At 46.1% G+C, this 17,283-nt stretch overlaps 1 protein-coding gene across 1 annotated transcript; it reads right to left on the reverse strand.

The window, feature by feature from the left end:
- Positions 1-2,439: 2,439 nt before the first annotated feature.
- Positions 2,440-15,970, reverse strand: znf296 (zinc finger protein 296). Its single transcript, XM_012881202.3, has 3 exons — positions 15,623-15,970; positions 11,728-12,099; positions 2,440-7,088 (listed from the first exon to the last, which is right to left on the reverse strand). Exons 1-3 carry the CDS (start codon positions 15,672-15,674, stop codon positions 5,431-5,433), a joined length of 2,082 nt encoding a protein of 693 aa, XP_012736656.2. The 5' UTR covers positions 15,675-15,970; the 3' UTR covers positions 2,440-5,430.
- Between the last annotated feature and the right edge of the window lie 1,313 nt (positions 15,971-17,283).

Consider the following 17,283-nt stretch of genomic DNA (forward strand, 5'->3'; position numbering starts at 1 on the left):
CACCGACTCGCAGATCTCAAAGTCCACGTTACCAGCACCCACCCCAGGGGGGGGCAGCCACTGGTCAGAGAAAGAACTGCCCGCACTCATTGGCTGCCATGCTGAACTGCCAACGCTACGATTGGCTGCGTCGGACGCCCACAATCCCGGCCTGAGAGCAGCTCAGGTAGGTGTGGAAGGTAGGAAGACAAAGGGCACGCAGGGAAGAAGATATCCATTTGCCGCAGGCCCTGGCGGGCTGAGTTGTGCACCGTATCGCCTTACCTTCACATAATTGGGTCCATGCGAGCACCAAATGGCGCTGACTGTGGCGCCCAGCGTACTGAACCGAGGAGCTTGCAGGCAGAGACGGGGGACGTTTGCCCGGCCGGCGCATCCTTCTGCCTCCTTCTCATGTTTTTTTTGTTCGTCTCTGTGGACTCAAACGAACCAAGGGCCCGCTGTCCTCACTTCCTCCTTCCTCTCAATCACACAATGGTAATTGGTGGGAGTGGGCATGTGTGCATCTGGTGCAATAACCCCACCCCCCACCGTCCCTACCCACCCAGACGCCTAACCTTCCTCTTCATCTCCCCAGCCCCCCACCCTGTTGAAAGCTCATTAACGAACCTGCTGTTAATGAGCTAGTGGGATCATAGAACTTCATTTTCATTTAGGAGGGGTGGGGTTCAGACCAGAGATGTTGGTGCGGGTGTTTTTTTTTTTGTGCCCGTAGAATGGAGTCAGCAATTATCCCAACCCCTTGATACACCCCCAACCACCTCCACAGACCCTGCTATGCTTCACAACAAACTGAGCCCCCCCCCCCCTCCACCATAACAGTCCCGCATCCTGAGAAATCCCCGTCACTCCTGTCCCATCACAGCTTGCGTGAATTTCACTATGAATGCATGCAGTCCCGTGCATAGTGCCACATCCCCAGTCGAGCTGTGTTACAGTGTTTGGAGATGAAGCCTCCAACATCAGAAGGATGTAAACAAGGGCTGAGGGTCCCTGATCCAAACATAGACATTAAAAATTAAAACGTCAGCACAGAGTGTGGTCCTCAGAGAAAGACCCCCCCGCCCCCCATACAGACAAACACCACATCCCGACAAGAAAAACACAATAAAACACAGACGCTTGCAGAAGTATTCATGAACTTTTACACATTATCACGTTCCAACCACAAATTTCAGTCTGTTTTATTGGGATTTTGTGTCACAGGCCAACACATAATTATGAAGTGGAACCAAATTAATTTGTCTCCGTTGCCGCCAAATAAAACCCACCGCAACCAGCTGCCCCCCCAGAGTCGTCTCATTCGTAAAAAAAAAAAAAAAAAAAAAAAAAAAAGAGTCCTCTTCCGTCTATCTCCGTCTCAGCGGGAATCCGGCTGTTTCGCGAGACCTTCAGAGGTTTGTTAGAGAACATTACTGGAGAAACAGCATCATGAAGGCCGAGGAACACAGCAGAGAGGCATAGGGAGAACAACGTGGGGAAGTTTAAAGTGGAGTCTAGCTTTGTAAGCAATACCCCAACATCTGAACATCTCAGAGTTCTGCTTTGTCCACGATCTGAAAACGGAAAGAGTGGCACAGCTGCAAGCCTCATCAAGAGCATTGGACGGTGAAGCAGCCAAGAGACCCCGTGGTAACTCTGGAGGAGCTGTGAAGACAAACAGCTCAGGTGGAAAAACTATTAAGGGGAAATATTAGTCAAGCATTGGCCTTTAATGGAAAAGTGGCAACAGGAAAAAACACTGTTGAAAGAAAAGAATTAGATGTCCCACGTGTAGTTTGCTCATCAATGTAAGGGACACAAACTGTAAGAAAAGGTGCTCTGGTCTAATGAGGGCAACCTTAAACATTTAGGCTTATATGCAAAATGCTATGGTTGAAGGAAACCCAACTCGGGACGAGCTCCTGAACATACCGCCCCCAAAGAGAAACATGGCAGTGGCAGCATCAGGCTGCGGGGATGGACTCAGGACAGCGCTGGAAGAAAAGCTGTGGCTGAGACAAGCGTTCACTTTCCAGCAGGACATCGACCCACAGCACACAGCCAGGGCAGCAGTGGGTTTGGTTTGGAGCAAAGCATATTCATGTGTTTGAAAGGCCTAGTCAAAGTCTAAACCTAAATTCAATTGAGAATTTGTGGCAAGACTTTGAAGGCTGGACGCTCTATCCAACATGACTGAGCTTGAGCTGTTTCCCAAAAGCTGTTTTAACAAGGCGTTAACTCAGTCGATTTTTGACATTTCTAATAATAATTGAAAAGGAATAATTCCCTCCTACTTCACAACTGTGCTCTACTTTGCGTTTGTGCGTCACATTGACAGATTGAAGTTTGCGGACGCAAAGTGACGAACTGGGAAACGTTCAGGGAGCATGAGTACTTCTGCATGCCACTGCAGTAAAAATGTGAAAACAATAAAGGAAGAGACCCAACTACAGAAAATATTTTACCTCAATTCTTTATTGAGGTGGAGCCATGAGGTCAATAACAAAATTACATCCTTTTCACAGACCGTGGAAGTGACAGACACTTCTGGGCATTTAAAAAAAAAAAAAAAAAAAGAAAGAAAGAAGGAAAATTTCAGCCGTGCTGAAAAAGTGGGTGACATGTAACAGGGGCAGGCAAGTATCCACAACAAGAACAGCAAGAAAAAAAATAATATATATATCAATATATACACATATATATATGTACAGACACACACAACAATATCATCCCTGAACAGTTACACTGCGCTCACTCATTATATCGCTTTTAAACAGAAAACACAAACACAGTTTTAACGACCTGAATGGATTCAGAGGTCAAAAAAAAAAAAAAAAAGTACATATTCCTTGAGGTTTTACTGTCAAACTGAGCGGATTTTTGTGAAGATTAACTTGGGTTTTAAAACTGGTCGCAAAGAACCAGAAACTACACCATGATTATGACCATTGATGATTAGCTAATTTCCACACCCTCTCAAAACTCACACGCCTAAGTGCTCGCTTGGCAGGCTGACGTTCCCTCAACCCTGTAGCTCAGCCATGAAACAAAGGAACCACCGACATGCAGCATCCATAAATTAGGACGAATCCAAAGACAGCTAGCAACAGAAATTATGCTACGAAACATGCATTAGCTTCCCGCTGCAGTCCAGCACTTTACCCATGTAAACTATAAAAGAGAGGAATTACCGTCACAACAGTACAGAGGGGAAACAATACGCACCCGTTTCACATGTATGTAAAAATTGCTGGCTTTTTATTTTTTTTATGCATAGAAACTAATCTTACAAAACATCAGCAGATGAGACTTTAAAGTCTCTATATTCACATTTATAAAAAATTAGAAAAGCACAGACAACATGATCCATGAGCAGTGGATTTTCTTTTTCTTTTTTTAAAAAAAAGTCTACACATCATCCTGTTAAAATACCAGTTTTTTAAGATCTAAAAGAATAATTTCAGCAGTTTAAGGCAACATGTACCCTGAATTATTCACCTGAAAAACATACAAACTGGTCAGGAGGGGCAATGGATGGTAAATAAGCTGCAATAAAATGGGTGCAAAAGTGTGCACACCATTAAACTAACTTTTTGATTCCAGTCCAGCATTCAGTCTTCTTGAGTTCACACCTCGCATCAATATCAGCCGTCCTAACAGGAATTTTGTGACGTTTAGCGGAAGCCGCGGCGATCCGTTAACAAGGATCTCAGGTTAGGAGAAGGGTACAATAATAATAATAATAATAATCCATAGAAAACATTTAAAATTATTCACACACAAGGGCAGATTTAGGGTTGGGGTTAAAGTAATTTGACCAACATGCTTATTCTGATTGGAGATAAGTGATTAGATTGTCTATCATGTTCACGTTTTGCCAATCTGTGAAGGGAGCTAAAGATTAGGGTGATGGCAAGGAGGCCTTCCCACAGTAGAGGCTTGGAGCTCAACAGATAAATAAACAAAATATCAGAGGAAACATGCAAAAAGCTGCTGAGCAATAAGAGTTTAAATTCTGTAATCATGATTTTTTTTCACTGGTAATTGAGAAAAAATGTATTATTTTTTTACCAAAGGTAAATAAACTTCAGAAATCAATACTTCTTTCACATGATTATCTTTTAAACAAATTCCCAGTTCACTTCATTTCAAAAGGACGTCTTGGTTGAATACCAATAATTTTTAATAGAAACTCTGCGAAGTGTATGAATAATTTTAAGCTTTACTGTATAGCTACACAGCATCGACATCAGAGAGTCAGCAATAATTGGGGAAGATGTGAAGCAGTGGGATTATTAAAACTGGAGGTTTCTCCATTACCGATAAAAAGGACTAAAGACTGAAACGGGTCTACTGGGACAACAACCTACTGTATTCTCCTCATGTCTGGACCAAACGGTGACAGGCAGGACCGCTTCCTTTCAAACCACCTGCAGTTCTGGCCCAAACCTCGCAGAGCTGGAGAAGCTGCGGTGGCCTGAAGGACGAATTTCACCATAAGAAAAGCGACGGCGCGCCAATATGACCAGTTCGGTGTCTGAGACGCTGAGTGACTCCTATCAAAGAAGACTGAACGTTGAAACTGAACGTTCGGTTAAGGGTGTGCACTCTCTTGCAAACAGAATTTCTTTTTTTCTTTTTCTGTTTCCATTCCTCCCTCCAACACAACGTCGTCGTCTTTCGGTTGAATCACACCCATTTACGTTCTGAAATGATCTGTCGCGGTCTCGTCGTTTTCAGGTCACAGAAACTTGGCATTTTAACAGGAGGTGTGTAAACTTTTTTCAATCCACCGCTGCTGCTGCTGCCGCATCTATTCACAAAGTCAGGAGCAGAGCCTCGCTCAGCCCCGTCAGCCTTGTAAACATTAAGTGACAAGTGTTGTGACAAGCAAGCGCCTTTAAAAAAAAAAAAAAAAAAGAGTGACAAACTACAGGCGGACAGTGTTTGGATTCAGTTCAGCCGCGCGCTTACTGCTCCAAAGTCTTTAAAAGGTCTTCTCCACAGAGAACAGCACAGTCTGACCTCTCTCTCTCTCTCTACTCATCAGTGCTGCATATCATAATATTGCTCTTTTTTGTTTAAGTCAGCATCTGTTCTGATAGGGACGACGCGTCTCCGTCTGACCAGTCGGTCGCTCACATGAAACGCGTCTATTCTTTTTGCATTCTGCGCTGCAGCATGGTGATCGGTTTCCTGTGTTGGTGTGGACCGCGGCAGTTCACTTCCTGTTCACGAGGTATGGTAATCTCCCTGCTGAATGTCACGGACTTGTTTTTCTCTGCGGTCTGAAGAACTGTAGGCACTTAGTTTCAGCCAGCAGCTTTGCATTTGATTATGAACAACTGCTGGCTGCAGCGGGCCTGGGCGCCGGGGCGACCTGCCGCCGCCGACTGTGACGCGGCGTCTTTGCTTTGCGCCGGTTTAAATCGATTTTGTTGACGGTTTTCAGTGAGCCAAAGCGAGGCTCGCCTCTGCACCGCTCTCATATGGGAGATCCTCCCCTGTAGCTGGACTCGCTCTGCCTTCTTCCACATCCATGTCTCTCACGGCGTCGCCCTGCGCCTTGCTCTCCAAGCTCGCCTCGTCTTCCTCCATCTTCACCACCACCGCCGCCGCCGCTCCCGTCTCCTCTCCCGCCCTCAGAGCGGCCAAGGTATCCGCAGCGCTGGCCTGCGCGTAAGCCCCCACGCTGGCGTGGTTCAGACCGTGGACCTTCTTCAGGTGCTTCTCCAGCGTGGCGTACACGGTGAAGGGCACGGCGCACAGCTGGCACAGGAAGGAGGCCTTGGCCCCCTGGGCGCCGTGGGTCTTCATGTGGCGCGTCAGCTTGGAGCTCTGAGCGCAGGCGTAGTTGCAGAGGCCACAGCGGTACGGCCTCTCGCCCGTGTGGCTGCGGCGGTGCACGGTCAGGTTGCTGCTGTTCCTGAACTGCTTGCCGCAGAACTCGCAGGCCTCGTCTTTCTTCTTCTTCCCGGTGGAGCCGGGAGCAGAGTTGCCGGTCGCACCGGCCGTGGCAGCTCCCCCCACGGCGCCCCTCCGCTCAAAGTCCCTCTGCCACTCCTGCACGCCCGAGCCCCACTCCTTCTCCCTCTCGACAAGCTCCACCCGCTCGCTCTCCCACTCTCCGACTCCGCGTGCCCTCTCGCCCATTTCCGGGCGCTTGGGTGTGCAGTTGCCACTGGCGATGCCGCTTTCGCCGCTCCCGCCCGTCTCTCCGCTCTCCAGGGAGCCTTCGGAGGGGCTCGCGCAGGGGGAGGCGGGCTGCGGCTCCCCCTGCCCCTCCGCCGCCTCCTCACCTCCGGCTCTGTGGTGCTGGTATAGCCTCAGTAGCTCCCTGTCAGACGGTCTGAGCTGGGAGTTTAACAGCATTAGACCTGAAGCTACGGAGGGATGTTTGGGGAGGGTCAGGTCCAGCTCCTTCCCCACCATCCCCGCCCCCTGAAGCCTGCCGCTAACCCCTTGCCTCCCGACATCCTCTTCCATTACGCCCGTCTCCACAGACTCGCATCCACTTCCTCCGCCTGCAGTCACCCTGTGGTGGCTCCTTATGTGGCGAGCCAGCTGGCCGCTCTGAGCGAAGGCCTGCCCGCACACGCCGCAGTGATAGGGCCGGTCGCAGGCGTGAGTGCGGCGGTGGGCAGACAGCGCGCGCAGCGAGTGGAAGTTCTGGTTGCACAGCTCACAGTGGAAGTCGGCCTGGAGGGTGCCGGTCTGGGGAAACGTGGAAGCCGCTGGCGGAGACGAGGACGGGGACAACATGGGGCCCGTGGGATAGCTGCCGTCGGTGTTGTTCCCCTCAGCGAGCTCCCTGAGCCGCACTGAGAAGTTCATGGCCTGGAGGCCGGCCGAGGTGGCGTGGCTCTGGTGGGAGCGCCGCAGGGCCGAGGGCTGAAAGGCGGAGGCGAGAGCTTGGTTCAGGCGGCGCGGGTCAAGAACGGCTGCTGTGGGTTTGTTCTCTCTTCCTCCCATGTATGCATCGTCCTCCTCGTCCTCTTGGTAGATGCTGAAGGAGTGCGTGTGCTGAGCGTGTTGCAGGAGCGCCCAGGCTGAACAAAACACACCGTCACACTGAAGGCAGGTGAAAAACGAAGGCTCGTCCGTTCCTGAAAAAGAAACAAAAGACCGCATTAGTGGACGACAGTAAACGGTAAAATGTTTAGACAAAGATCTGCACTCCATGTGGAAAAAGAAATTACAAACTAATATCCACTTAGGAAGCAGCATTATAGAAAACTGAGCCATTAATATCCAAGATGTTGCAGTAAATTAGTTGCTCCTTTACAAATCCCGGAGGCCACGGACATAATCTTTTTTTTTTATACAGTCATATCAGTTTTCTCTCCCTTTAGTATAATTTGTGCATCGTTAGACAGCTGAAGTCATTGCTTTTTTTTAGCTTCAACATCATTTCCCCAAGTTTAAAAGCTTGGAGTCCCGCAAGGTTCTATATTAGAGCCAATGTTTTTATCAAAGTCGTTAACATTTATTTTGCCCGCTGATAATACATATAGTTTGGTTCATGATTCCATAAGACACATAAAACTATTTACTAAATTTCGCATATTTCTTAATTCAAATAAATAATATTTGATACAAACTACATTAAGCAAATAGAAAACATAGAAAATGCAGAAAGCGAAAATTTGGGGGTGATTCCAGATGATAAATTATGTTGAGAAAAAGTAATTACAACCTTAGAGCTTCCATTTCAGGCAACAGAAATCTGAGTACAGTAGCAATGCTGTTTTTAAAAGATGATTTCTATAATGAAGACCAAATAAGGTATTCAGATCATTGCTTTGATTTAGCAACGTTAGACGGCTTTTGAGCATGAACGTCCTGGTTAAGGTCAACTGGACTTATAGTCTGGCCTAGTTAAAGTCCAGACTTGTTTGGTGTGTTGTCGTTTTTTATTAGCTATTCAGAGGTGAACTTGCAGGTTTGATTTAGGTCATTGTCCTGCTGCATCCTTCGAAATTTTCTTGTATATTAACAGAATTCAGGGGATCCCAAAACTCTTGGCAATCCTCAAGTTATTTTTGGGACATGTGAGACGAGACTTCAAGGACTGGTTAACAACCTCGGAGTAATTTTGGTAATAGAGCCCCTCCTGTGAAGGCTCAGCACTGTTCCACGTTTTGTCCATTAATGGATAATAACCATCACTGTAGTTCTTATGGACTCAAAAAAAAAAATAATTAGAAATTAGAACATAGCTTTTCTAAGTTTTTAATTTTAACCTGCTTCGTGTTGTTGGAGAGGTTCTAGTTACGCTATTTGATTCTAAAAGTGTGATTTATTATCGTGTCTTTCTTGCATTTCCTTTTTTTGTTTTAACAAAAAAAAAAAAACACCTCAAGTCAAACCTGTTCTTCAGAAGCACTCAATAGTTAAGACTAATAACTACAGATAGCAATGTTTCTTATTAAGATTGTAGCTCCCTTTTGTTAAGCTTAACTGACCTAATTTTGCATCAAAAACATTTTAATGTTCAAACGCATTTATTTTTTATGAAAACATGAAATGGAATACAACCACAATGGTTTGTATTTTTTTTTTTTGCTGATTTCATTTTTTTTTAAAATCACGACAAGTTGCCCACATCTGGAGAAGAGTAGGAACCTAAACATGGGCTTCGCTTTTCAGACCGGAACGTTTGGTCTTCTTTCACATAAAATCAGGGAGGGTGCAAAATAAATAAAGTCAGTGCAACACAACAAACCGATGCTTTGGAGTACCGTCCTCATTTACAGATGCCAAGAAGGACCATTTTGAAGAACTGTGTGTTCCTGCCGCTGCCTGTAAACACAGCTGCGTGCAGTCAAGCTCTACCTAAGGTCAGCTCTAAGTGATAAAGAGATTGAATATTTTCTGATGGTTTGATCACTGCTAACAATCCCTTTTAGGTATAAGCAGTCAAACTGAAATGTTTATTCAAAGCATTGTTCATTTATGAGAGCTGTGCATGAGAATGAGGATGCTGAAACCTAACCAAGGGAAGAGGCAAAGCGAGCAAGGTGGAGATCTCGGTGTGGAGGAACTTCCCCCGAATGAGGGAAGTAGCAAGATGAAGGTGCACAAAAATGTAAAGTGGAAAAGAAGTGAGGATCCAGAGGGCCAGCAGCCATGAAATAAAGTACATCTGGAAGTATTTTTTTATATATATTCATTTTATAGCTTTGTCTCCTAACTGAGAGCTACTCGCCAATTAAGCTGCAAATTGTTAATTAGCAGAACGCCGAAAATGAACGCTTTATGCAAATCGGGCTCTGACTCAGCCTGCTTGACAAATGAGGCCTTTCTGCATTAACCAGAACTGGCGAGAAGATCCACAAATTGAGGGGAAAACTGTTTTTCTTTTTTTTTTCCTTCCTTTTTTATACTTTTTTTTTGGAGAGGTTCAAAGCAGACTCTGGTATAAGCCTCTTTCATGTTTCCTCAAGTCAAATCCTTCTGTATTTTATTGGAGGATGGGGTTGGGGGGGGGGTGATTGAAGATGAAAAAGAGAGCAACTGTTTCGTTCTCCCCCCCCCACCCCCTCCCCTTGTTGCCCTCCCTCTTTCTGGAGATGAGAGAAGCTGCGGTGTTCGTGTCCTTTAACCTAGCCTGAGGAGAAACCTAGGAGAAGTTGAGATAGTACTTAAAGGAGAAAAAAAAAATAGGGTGGAGAGCGAGAGAGGGGAAGAAAAACAGAGAGATAGGTAGGTCAGGGCTCGGGAGATAAAGAGAGAATTAGATAAAAAAGATTGTAATGTAGCGTGGGGGTGTGTGTGTGTGTTGGTAGTGGAGCACGAGACACCAGCAAAATGTGTCACCCCTCCGAATTGTACTTGAGACCCATCCTCCAACCTCGACTCCCCCTAAAAAAAAAACCACCAAATCTTTCCCTAAGGCTGAGGGTGAGGAAAAGGAGGTGGTGCTGGTGCTGAGAGGGGGGGGGGTGGCTTTTGTTTTGGGGTCCTGGAGAGAAACACAATACCCGTCCGGTTTCGCTTTCCTCCGCTCACTCCTCCTTTTTTTTTTTTTTTGTAAGGATTCCCATTTGGCCAAGGGTAGCACTTGAATATTAAGCAGAAGCAATAACTACTAATTAAAAATGCAGATTGGCTGGGAGCGCTAACGAGCAGCAGGCAGAATCTCTTCTCCCCTGGGAGGTGGAGGGAGGAGAAAAGAAGAGGGGAGAGGAAGATGAAGAGGAGGGGGATTGAAAGAGGGCAAAGCGAAAGTGTGCTGAAGATGCGGGGGAAGAAACGGGGAAGGCGCAAAAAGAAGAAGAGAAAAAAAAAACAAACAAGGAGAATAAATAAAAAGGAATAAGACAGATGCACGCGGCTCTTCAGTAATCCACCACCCCCCCTTTTTTTTTTTTCTCCTCCATCCTCGCCGCTCTGAATAAACAGAGATCTGCCGTTTTCTGCTCCCTTAGTCATTTCAGGAGTAAAACCCTCCAACGAGGTCAGCAGACGCTCCTTTTCAACTCTATACAACAGACATTTCATCTCAGGGTAGAGACAAGAAAAAAAAAAAAAAAAAAAAAAACTGAACGACATCCATGAATAAAATTTTTTTTAGCCAAACTTATCTCCTGCATTATGCACAACCTGCAATGCCCCCCCCTTCATCCCCTCGTGGTCGTCCTGCGGCAGGTTTGTTAGGCTGCAAATTGCTGAGAAAAAAACAACAAAAAAAAAGCGAGGCAAACTTGTGGACGGACGGAAATGCTGCATGCATGCGTCCTCTCGAGCGTTGACACAAAGGAAGGAACTGCCAGAGCGTGTGTGAGCGTTTAAAAAAGAAAAAAGAAAAACCGTGTAAAAGGGGGATTCGTACCTGCCCCAAGACGCAAACATTCATTTCGCAACCTGACGCCTGTGACCTTTGCCAGAAACCCATCAACTCACTTTTTTTTATTTTTTTTTTTTTTTTTTATCCTGCTACATAAAATTCTTCAAAGGGATTTTAATGAGGATTCAGGGATTTCTGATCTACCCCACCGTGACATTATATTTGGCATCACAGCAGCCCCAGTCACATGTTTGCTTCATCTTCAGTGAAGGAAGCAGGGGGAAGCGTGAAGAAAAAGAGCCTTTCGGGAAAAATTAAATAAATAAAAAAAAGGGGGGGGATGCTGACATATTACGCAGTTTAAGGCAGAACAAGGAGAGAGACAAGACCCTGGATATTTTCTTTTTTTTTAAAAACAAGCGGTAGATGAAGGAGGAGGAGGTTCCCAGGAGCTCAGGTGGCTCAGCAGCCCGGGGGCTCAACAGCGGGAGACGGCTGACGCAACGTCCTCCGTTACGGTGTCATGGCGGCAGGGAGGACCGCCTGATCCGCTCCTCCGGCCGCTTCAGTCTGCAGCGCACGGCCTCGGCAACATGAAACGTGTGAGCCGAGAGGACGACAGGCAGGAAGGGACATGTTTACCTGGCCACTCCACCTTAGAGACTGAGAGCCAGGGAGATGGGAAGGAGCTCAGGTGCTCGGCCCGGGGGCCCTGGGGGACCCGTCGGTGCCCTCTGAATGTTCCTGACGCCTATCCTTTCCACACAATTAGCCCGAGCGTCACTAACTCACACGGGTGCGCTAATGGCAACGGCTAGTTAATGAGCTGGACTCGAGAGGGAGGAGGAGCGCTTTTAAATGAATAAAAGGACGGCAGGAACAAAAAAAACAAAAAAAAACAAGAAGAAACACAGAGTCACTCATTAGCAACCTGCCACCTTGTTGTGGGGCCTCACCTGATTTGCCGAGCCCCGCCTTCACGCCCAGACCGGCCTCTTCCCCCCAGGACCGGTCCCTGGAAGCCCCTCTTCGGAGCTCGATGAAGCCGGGTTTCGGCTCGACGCCGGTGACCCTCTGGCGCCCGGCTCGACTGGCGGGCGAGGGGGGAGCGGCGCCGCCGGCTTGGCTTTGTGAGACGCAGCCGCCCTGCTTGTGCTGGATGAACGCCAGGATGTGAGCGAGGGGGAAGGCCTGGCTGCACTGGCCACAGGTTAGCAGGTCACGGCCTTCTTCAGGGCCTCCAACCTGTGGAGGAGGAGGAGGAGGGGGAGGAGGAAGGTGGTCGCCGGATGAGTCTGTGACTTCCGCCATGTCACGTCCATCTGGGTCTGAGGGGAAGAGGAGAGAAACTTTATTTTATTTTAAAACAGAAGTAAAAGAACGCCGGTGTCCTGCGGCGCTGAAACGCCAGTGTCCAAACAAAGTATTCACACCCGTTAAGCGTTTTCAGGTTTTGTCACGTTACAACCGCACATTGTGAATGTATTTTATTAGGATTCTGAGTGATGGAAAAGCACATACAAGCAGAAAAGGCTCATACTTGTGAAGTGGAAGCAGAAGTTCTTACTGTAATTTAAAGTTGTAGGTCTCCTGGGTTACGTCTCTACCAGCTTTTTAAGATAAGATGGTCTTTATTGATCTCACAATGGAGAAATTCACTCGTCACATCGGCTCATACAAGAAGGTGCAGAGTAGGGAAGGTGCATTCAGTTATATACAGTGAATCTTCATATATACAATGGATCAAAAAGAATACCAAAAGAATACAAAAAAAGGAAACATCTACATTTTTTTTTTACATCTAAAGACTCTTTTCTGCTCATTCTTTGCAAAAACGTAAAAAGAACTTGCCCAAGCTCAGTCGGATTGGACGGAGAGCATGCATGAGCATCGGTTTCCAGGCCTTCTGCAGCCTCTCCGTCCATCATCCCATCTCCACGGCACGATGCTGCCACCTCCACCTTTCACACCGGGGATGGTGTGAAAAGGCCCCGAAAGTTTAATTCTTGTCCTATCTGACCAAAGCAGCTCCTTTGACACGTCGCAAAGTGGACGTTTGCTTTCTTTCCACAACTTCCTTCTCCTTGCTATAGTTACATAAAACCCTGATCTGTAGAGAGCTCGATTTTTTGCCCCATATAATATTCTCCTACCAGAGGTGCGCATCTCCGCAGCTCCTCCAGAGTTACCATGAGTCTCCTGGGTGTGTCTCTAATGAACGCTCTTCCTTTTCTCGTCACTCTATCCATATCAGATGATGGATTGATGCTCAAAGCTTTGGATCTTATTCAAGAACCTCCCTCCTTCACAGACCTATCCACATTGTTCTCCGTGACCAGTCTGCCATGTTGCTTGGTCTTCATGATGCCGTTTGTTCTCTGGTGTTCTCCATCAGACCGCAGAGGCCTTCACAGGTCAGCTGGGTTTATACCGAGATAAAACGACACAAAGGTTGGACTCTTTTGACCAACTGGATGACTTCTGCAGGCAAATTGCTGCACTGGATTTTATTTAGGTGTATCAGAATAAAGGAAGCTAAACACTAATGCAAGAAACTCTTTGAATTTCTATTTGTTAAAAGGGAAATCATTTTGCTTCCACTTTACAGCTGTGCACTAATTACAGCGCACTGAAGCTGGGGGCTAAAATGTAATAAAAAAAAAAGAAAAATCTGGGTTCTGCTTAAAATCTTTAACATATTTAAAAAATTAAAGCACAAGCTTTTAAAATTTGACTCATCCTGGTTTGTTTTTCTTCACAGTGAACAAGAAAGCAGAGCTTTAGACAATTAGACCAAAGCAGCCATCTGAAAACCCTCCTTCCTTCAACCCTTGTACATAAAACATCAAAAACAATGACAGTGAAATGATCATTTATGCATCCCTGACACGTGAAAAATCCACTTTCTGTGATCATCATTTCATCCGAAATCTACCAAGCAGCCAGAGATCGGAAATCAAAAACTTCTTTTCACGTCAAATACGGAAAAATCTAGTTTTATTTATCTATTTATGTTTTGCATGTGTTCATTAAATGCACCAGAAATAAGTACCCATGACTCCGTCTCCAAAAAGAAGTGACAGCCTCCTTCCCTCTGCCCATTGTCTTTAGGGGACGATAATTGGAGTTTATTTTTCAAATTTTTTTTTCCGAATCAGGTGAAATCTTAAAATGCTGCACATGGTGTTGTTGTTGGGCCTGCTCTTCCAAATTAAGAGACAAGAGCAGAGCTGACCTCAATGGAACAAGCAAACAACGTTGGTGATTGAAAGTGCTAGTTTCACTTATAAGCTCAACGAGGCCAGTCTTCTCAGCCAACACTGACCACTTCCTTTAACAGATCTGCGCTCGTTCCGGCTGGGGCGGCTGGGTGCAGCGTACAGAACCCAACGGCCCATCTGAGGAACAAACCCCTGTTGATTAAATGACTTGCACTCTGGTAGAGAAATGACTGAATTAAAAAGAGAGCAAAAAAAAAAAAAAAAAAGTGTATGATCACGACTGAGCAGTTCACCTTTCACTCAACAGAGAAAAACGTTGCCTTACCAGCCACATGCAGCGGGAGTTTCTCAACAGGAAGTGGATTGCAATAAAAGAGGGCGGTGGGAAAAAAAAAAGTGACTGAAGGTGTCTGAGATAAGAGTAGGCATGTCTTTTCTTTTTTTTTTTTTCCTGCATTCACGCTAATGTGCAGCAGGGGGGTTAAGAAGCTGACAAATCTAATGTGGTTTTCAGCTTCAAATACAACCACATTGTCTTTGTGGACATAGCTTAAAGCAAACCCCCCCCAAGAGCTTGAGTAAACTTACAGAGCTCAAAGCAGGTAGAGAGAGGAGGAAGAAGGGAGGGGAGGGGAGGGGGGGGGTCAGGGGTCTATTGCTCAACACCGGTCATGGGCACACCTGCATCCACCTGCCCACGCTGGGCAGCCTATCCGTACAGGACAGGTACAGACAGTACAGTCTGAAGTCGGATCTCAGCAGTTGTTGCTCAGAAATGTCACCTTTCCTGTTTCAGGCCTGCGCTGTTTGTGCAGACTTGCAAGGCGCGGTTACACGCGCATGCCCGCACGCGTGCGCGCTCCCCACAAACACACACACACACACGCGCCCGCGCGCGCACGCAGGGTTGAGTCAGGGCCTGTGGTCACAGCAGACACGCACCACTGGTCTCCAGAGGAGAACTGTAAAAAACAAATTATTCTCAGCTCCCTGTCCTTATTTCCTCCTTCGAGCGCGTCAAAGTGGAATCAATTTCAAACTAATCATATTTTTAGCTTTACTTTTTAATTGTTTTCACCCAAAAACGTCGCAATGACTTGTATTTAGGAGCTTTTTTTTTTTTATTATGATTTTTTTTTTTTTTTTTTTTTTGCAGATGAGTCAGGAGACCAACCTTTCCAAATAAACATAAATTAATGATCTTGTTCGGACCTGTAGCCTCTGAGCAGAGCCAGCCAATAAACCGGTCCTTCCTCTATGGGAGCTGCTGCAGCAGCGACGCTCATCGGGACAAACAACGCGGACATTACATATGAGCGCTTCTTCAAACACGTCCCCTGAAACTCCAGCATACAAAAACTCGGACTTTAATTCACTCACGGGACATTAGACAGAAATAGGAAGGGGAGGGAAAATAACACACTCATAGGATCCCTCCTGTTTGAGAATAACCAGCTTATCAATTATCAGTTTGGTATTTGTTTTATAATTAGATACGAATATGTGCGTAAATTGAAACCATAACAAAACAAGCAGATCCTTTCGTTTTTTTACACAATATATACACATCTAGAAAGGAGACCAAATGAAATGAAAGCATCCCACTCCAACGTGTTCCCCCCTGGCTTACCTTGAATTGCGCTCAGGTGCTGCGGTCGGCTCCCAAGTTTGCGCCTGGACATCGCGTCGCGTCGTTTGGCACCTCTCTTGGGTCCCCAAACCCCTCTAGAAGCAGACCCTCCCCTCCTTTCCAGCTGCTCCGGCTCCGATAAGCTGACCGACAGTCGACCGGCGGGGACGGACAGATAAGACAGACTGGCCTCCGCCTGGACTGGCACTGAGTGGGTGTAGAAGCAGACAGCAGCGTTCAAGTTCACGCTTCTTCCCCCCGCAGCGAGCCGAGAGGGCAGAAGGGGGCATGGGCGAGCGAAAGCACCGCCCGCCCCGGCCGACCCTGACCCCGCCCCCCTGTTGTAAAACTCTCACTCTCATGCACCCGTGAAATACCAGATGATATCACTTTAAAACATTCTCTTTTTTTTTTTTTTTTAACTTTCAGAACATTCTCTGTGGTACTTTTCTGAGATTTACCTGATTTATTTTTTTATTTCTTTCTTTTCTTTCTTTTTTTAATGCTGATGGTGAGAGTGATGAGGATCACCGCCTGGTTCCTCCTCAGCAGCCCAGAGGAACTAACCTCACTGGCTTTCCACAGGTGTCCCCGACAACCAAACCGGAACCAGCTTTTAGAAAAAAAAAAAAAAAGAAAAAAAAAAAAGAAAATCACTTCTGCTTTTGTTTCTCCCCCACCGTGACCAGATGTAGGCTCCGATTCATCGTTTAAATTACAGAAACACGCAGATAATTCTAATTATGAGACGATCAAAAGAAACTACAGCGGCGGTGCAACGAGTTTTGTCGCCACCTACTGGTGGAAATGAGCCGTACCACGAAAAAAAAAACGAGTATCGCCGAAGTTAGTTTCTTCAATAATTAATTTAGAATTAAACTAATGTGCAATGGATTAATATAATACAGACTGGTTTACCTGTTTGGTCTAGGTTTGATGATTTTCATGATTATGGCTTAAAGTTAATGAAAATCTATAATCAAGCTTATCAAGAAATTAGTGTATATTAATTAAAACAAAACATTTTTGGCCTGTTGACAAGTATGCTGATACTTTGTACAGTAGATGCAGTCAACACTTGTTTGGGTACCTTTTGCATGAATTAGGGTCTGGATCTGAGCCTGTAGACCTGCTGAGGCGTTCAGGAAGCACGTGTCAGCTCATGTTCATTGTTGGTGTCTGTCGTTTTTATTTAGACAATACTTTGTTTACATTTGTTGTTTGGGTCAGGACAGTCTTTCTGCCAGCCTGATACCAGAGATACCAAGGTATATCAGGGCAGGTTGTATTTTTGGATTTGTGGACAGGTACCATGTCCTGCTGGAAAATGAGATCAGCATCTCCATAAAGCTTGTGAAAACATGACTTACATTTCCTGGTAAGTGGCGGCTCTGACTTTGAACTTGATGAGCCACAATTGATGAGCCCTAAATCATCATTTACAGTGGAAACTTCCCACTGGACCACAAGCGACTTCAATTGTGTTGTGCCCCTATACTCGTCCTTTCAGACTCTGGGTCCTTGACTGTGAATTGTAAAAATGTACTTTGATCTGTAAAGGACTTTGAACCAGCAAACAGTACAGTCCTGTCTTACCTGGCCCATAGCCCAGGTAAGACGCGTCTGACGTCTCCAGTTTAGGAGTGACTTAACTCGAGGAA

Source organism: Fundulus heteroclitus, chromosome 18 (assembly GCF_011125445.2).
Source record: "Fundulus heteroclitus isolate FHET01 chromosome 18, MU-UCD_Fhet_4.1, whole genome shotgun sequence".
In the NCBI taxonomy this organism is placed as follows: domain Eukaryota; kingdom Metazoa; phylum Chordata; class Actinopteri; order Cyprinodontiformes; family Fundulidae; genus Fundulus; species Fundulus heteroclitus.

Bases quoted from the DNA above. Each gene is read 5' to 3' on its own strand.
- znf296 (XM_012881202.3), bottom strand. From the start codon at position 15,674: ATGTCCAGGCGCAAACTTGGGAGCCGACCGCAGCACCTGAGCGCAATT. The intron at 12,100-15,622 runs GTAAGCCAGGGG...TCTTCCCCTCAG, and splicing joins GCACCTGAGCGCAATTCAAG to ACCCAGATGGACGTGACATG. The intron at 7,089-11,727 runs GTGAGGCCCCAC...TTTCTTTTTCAG, and splicing joins GGCGGGGCTCGGCAAATCAG to GAACGGACGAGCCTTCGTTT.